The sequence below is a fragment of the Capsicum annuum genome, chromosome 6 (genome assembly GCF_002878395.1).
Source record: "Capsicum annuum cultivar UCD-10X-F1 chromosome 6, UCD10Xv1.1, whole genome shotgun sequence".
NCBI lineage: Eukaryota > Viridiplantae > Streptophyta > Magnoliopsida > Solanales > Solanaceae > Capsicum > Capsicum annuum.
The window spans coordinates 199,654,548-199,659,697 of record NC_061116.1 but is presented as its reverse complement, the minus strand read 5'-3'; the positions used below and the strand labels follow the sequence as shown (position 1 = coordinate 199,659,697).

The window sequence follows — 5,150 nt, the reverse complement described above, 5'->3', positions numbered from 1 at the left end:
AATGAATAGTAAATTCAGGAGCTACTGATCACATGATAACCAGTAATACATATTTACATGATGAAAAAATGGTAGGCAATGTAGGTAAAGTGCACTTGACCATAGGTGATTCAGCCTCAGTATCACATGTAGGGAATTTTCAGTTGAACAAAGGTGCAGTCCTTAATAATGTGCTATGTGTTCCATCATTTCAGTATAATCTTTTGTCTGTTAACAAAATGACAAAGGATTTAAACTGCAGCGTGTCATTCTTTCCCACATGTTGTGTGTTTCAGGATCTCTTGTCTGGGAAGGTCAAGGGGATTGGTGAATTTGAAAATGGCTTGTATGTGTTGAACTGGAAGGACAATCAATTAGTGAAAGGACCAAAGACAGTATCTGCAACTGCTAGAACTGTTGATCCAATGCTTTGGCATAAGAGGCTAGGTCATGTCCCTATGGGGGTTATTTGAATAATCAAGGAATTCAATCAATGTGGTACTTTTGCTAAAGATAAATGTACAATATGTCCTCAAGCTAGACAAACTAGAGTTCCATTTCCACTTAGTACTACTAAAGCTGATACAATTTTTGATTTGATACGTATTGATGTCTGGGGTCCATACAAAGTATCCACTTACAATGGCATAAGATACTTTCTCACATTAGTTGATGATAAGTCTAGGTGGACATGGATTTTTTTGCTAGCATTGAAGTCTGATGTAATTGTTGCTATTAAACAGTTCTTGTTAATGGTGAAAACTCAGTTTGGAAAGTGTGTTAAAGTGTTTAGATCTGATAATGGAGGGGAATTTCTCAACACTAATTGTAATGATTTATTTGTGCTGAATGGTATTTACACCAAAGGTCTTGCCCTCACACTCCACAATAAAATTAAGTGGTGGAAAGGAAGCATAGACACCTTTTAGAGACTGCTAGAGACTTAAAATCCAAAGTTGTTTACCAAGTAGATATTGGGGAGACTGTGTTGAAACTGCAGCTTATATCATCAACAGGATGCCTTTATCTGTTTTGGGGAATAAGTCACCATATGAGGAGTTGTATGATAAGTCTCCATTTATGTCACATTTCAAGGTAATAGGATGTCTTGCCTTTGCTACTAATTTACATACTACAGATAAATTTGCTTCTAAAGTAAGGAAAACAGTTCTACTTGGATATGCAGTCCATTAAAAGGGAATATAAATTACTGGATATTGAGTCAAGGGTTATATTTATCAGTAGAGATGTCACATTTTTTGAGGATATGTTCCCTTTCAAGTCTCAGAATCTCAACACTGACAATACTCTTCAGTTTCTTGTTCCACATGTTGTAGCTTATGAACCCTATACATGTTCAGATGATAGTCCTACGGCCACAGGTACTGATCTATCACCTGTGTTTGAGGGGGATGAAGTGGTACCCTCATTATTACCTACTGAATCATCACCTGCTGACGGTGCTTATGATTATTCAGTGGGGATTGATCATATTCATCCTGAAGCTGCTGAAGCTGATGACAATGAAGTTCAAGGTAATTTGGAGAGTGATCTTGTTCAGAATCACACGACTAATGTGGCTGGTTCACCTCCAGTTGTTGCTAGAAAATCAATCAGGCATGTTAAGCCTCCCATATGGCATACTGATTATGTCATGCCATAAAAGAAGGCTGCAGGAAGTTGTTTATACTCTATATCAAATGTATTGGATTATGAAAGCATCTCTCCATCTTACAAGAGTTTTGTAACAGGATTCTCTCAAGAGAGAGAACCTGCACATTATCATGATGCTGTTAAGGATGTCAGGTAGGTTGAAGCAATGAAAAATGAGATTCAAGCACTAGAAGAAAATCACACATGGATAATTACACAGTTGCCTAAGGATAAGAAGGCCATTGGATGCAGGTGGGTATACAAAATCAAGTATAAAGCTGATGGTGAAGTTGATAGGTTCAAGGCTAGATTGGTTGCAAAAGAATACAACCAAAAAGAGGGCTTAGACTATCAGTAAACCTTCTCACCAGTGGTTAAAATGGTAACTGTCAGAGTGGTTATATCTTTAGCAGCTGCACAAGGATGGAGCATTCACCAGATGGATGTATATAATGCTTTTCTTCAAGGCGATTTAAATGAAGAAGTGTATATGGATTTGCCTTTAGGATTCAATCATCCAGGTGGAAAAGGGGTAGTATGCAAGCTTACAAAGTCCCTTTATAGACTTAAACAAGCTAGTAGACAATGGAATATCAAATTGACTACGACCTTGCTGACTTCTGGTTTTCAACAAAGTCACTTTGATTATTCTCTATTTACCAGACATCAAGGAAAGAGCATAGTTGTGGTACTTGTATACGTAGATGACCTTCTCATTACAGGAAATGATCATGTTCTGATATTGAAAACAAAGAAAATTCTCAAAGACAGTTTCAAGATTAAAGACTTGGGAGATTTGAGGTACTTCTTGGGGATTGAGTTTGCTAGAAATGACACTGGAATTATCATGCATCAGAGAAAATATTGCTTAGAATTAATATCTGATATGGGGTTATCAAGCTCTAGATCAGTAGGGTCTCCTATTGAGTTGAACCAGAAACTTACAAGTACAGAGTTTGATCTACATTTCTCATCTGATGTTAACACTGACAAACCACTAGAAAATCCTGCAGCATATCAAAAGTTAGTGGGTAGATTGTTGTATTTGACCATAACAAGACCAGATATTGCTTTTTCAGTCCAACTTCTAAGTCAGTTCATGCATAGTCCCAAAACTTCACACATGGAGGCTGCAGTGAGAGTGGTTAAGTATGTGAGACAGTCACCAGGATTAGGCATATTCATGCCAACTGATACAGGGAAACAACTAGCTGCATATTGTGATGCTGATTGGGCATCATGCCCTAACACTAGGAGGTCCATCACAGGTTATTTTGTTACGTATGGGAACTCACTGATATCATGGAAATCCACGAAACAGAACACTATTTCCAAAAGTTCAGCAGAAGCTGAGTACAGGAGTCTAGCATCAACTGTGGTAGAAATTGTATGGTTAGTTGGTCTTTTCAAGGAGTTAGAAGTCATCGTAGACCTATCTATACACATACATTGTGACAGTAAATCAGCAATTCAGATTGCAGCAAATCTTGTGTTTCATGAGAGGACAAAACACATTGATATAGACTGTCATTTCGTCAGAGAAAAAATTCAGCTTGGCATTGTTCAACCTAAATATATAAACACAATAGAACAACCTGCAGACTTACTCACTAAAAGGCTCACACGAATGCAACATGACTATCTACTTAGCAAGCTAGGGATGAAAAACATTTTTCATACACCTAGCTTGAGGGAGGATGTTGAGCAGTTGGTTAAGTGTATAGCTGTGCATTAGTGGTGTCACTAGCAAGTTGTTGAGTTAGTTAGTGGTGCTATCCGAGAGTTAGTTAGATAGTTAAATTAATAGATTCCAGCTGTAAGCAAACACAAGTTGCAACTATAAATAGACACATTAGAGGTAGCAGTTTTTAGTTTTTCCTTCTCTGTATTCAATGGTTGAGTAATGAGAATTTTCTTCCTTTTGCACTTCACTGATATTTTGATTTCATACGGTTTCTTCTTCAAAGTTTACAATTGGTCCATAAAATCCTATAATATTGTGCATATAGCTTTAAGCAATTGCTCGTCCAGAAAAGAGTTCACAAGGTGTAACTCTTTTAAAGAGGAAAACTTTACGCCATTTGAGGGTAGTTCAATCTTAAATCCACCTAAACGAAGCACATTTAGAGCTTTGGCAGCAAAGATTACTTCAGGCAACTTTTTTCCAGGATATCGTGTTGCAAACTCAAACCACAACTCTTTGATATTACATTCTACCAGTATTTTAAACCAATTATCTACATTCAGATAATTTGGAAAATATATCATGTTGAACCTCTGTATAGAAATCTTATGCTTTTGCCGTTTTGCCAGAATTTGATCCACAAATACATAAGACACGTAATAAGGACTACCAAAATTTTCTGGTCCAAATTCTAAGGAGGAGAGGGAATTCCAAGCACTGTTCCAAGTCTTAGACAATACACTAGTTTTAGCAGCATCTTTAATAGCAAGGAAAGACAAAATGTGATCCAAAATTGGGAGTGGCAATTTAGAAATTAGATCTAACCTTTCCATCACTTTTGACACAAATCAGAGTTGGTAATAGATTTAGCTAGTGTAAAAAACAACACCCAGCCAGCACAAGGAAAATGGAAAGAGGGAAAAAGACAAACGTCAAGCAGAGACCAAACAGTTCTGATCGGTCCTAGGTTTTACTGCTGAAGGATCCACAAGTATCTGCCATTTTCATAGTTCACTCCGAGAAAAATGAATCAATAGATCCTCCCAAGGTTCCAATTAAGAAAAGGGGATAAGTGGGTCCTGTAACTTGTCCCCTTTAAAAAAAAATTAAGTCATTTGAACAACTGAGATAGTTGGTCAATAACTACATTAGTTATCCAAAACAACTTCATACCGTTGTTGAACAACTTCTCCCAATTGTCAACAACTTCGCTTAGTTGTTGAACAACTTAACGCAATTGTCGAACAACTTTGATAGTTGTTGAATAATTGGAAGAAGTTGTTGAACGAAAAAACTCAAAAAAAAATTATCCCTACCGCCTAATTTTAAAAACTTGAAGAATCTCACTTAATTGGACAACTTATTTATCCCTTTTAATCTAAACTCCCAAATACTTGCAACTCAGCTAGATTTTCCTTCTATTGCGCCAGGTAAGGCAAGCATGCTTAGTAGGCGTTTGTACATTAGGGGTCCTTTGGTACAAGGGACGGGAATAAGTATGGATATGTGGTGAATTGGATATCCATGATGTTATTTTTTTTTTCTCTTTATAAAATAGTAATTCAATCATTTTTTTCTCTTCTGTGTTCAGTATGAAAGTAGAATTTTTTTTGCTAAAAAGATTTGTATGTATGTTTAACACAAAGCAATGAAAATGAATAGGGGTGGTTCAAAATCAAACAATTACTAATACCCTAACCACAAAATTAACTTAACCATTATCGATAATTCAACGACAAAATTGACTTACTAACTTATTGATATTGGGTTATTGGATTAATGAATGATGCATGGACTAAAATTTTATGTGATGCGGATGCAGATTACTCAATTT

The 5,150-nt window shown here is 36.4% G+C and overlaps 1 protein-coding gene across 1 annotated transcript; it reads right to left on the bottom strand.

The window, feature by feature from the left end:
- Nucleotides 1-3,621: 3,621 nt before the first annotated feature.
- On the bottom strand, nt 3,622-4,149 carry LOC107854338 (putative F-box protein At1g49610). The gene has a single exon (XM_016699348.2). The coding sequence runs from the start codon at nt 4,147-4,149 to the stop codon at nt 3,622-3,624; it is 528 nt and encodes a 175-aa protein (XP_016554834.2).
- Nucleotides 4,150-5,150: the final 1,001 nt, after the last annotated feature.

What these genes read in the sequence shown, in the direction of transcription:
- LOC107854338 (XM_016699348.2), bottom strand. Translation starts at nt 4,149, where the DNA reads ATGGAAAGGTTAGATCTAATTTCTAAATTGCCACTCCCAATTTTGGAT.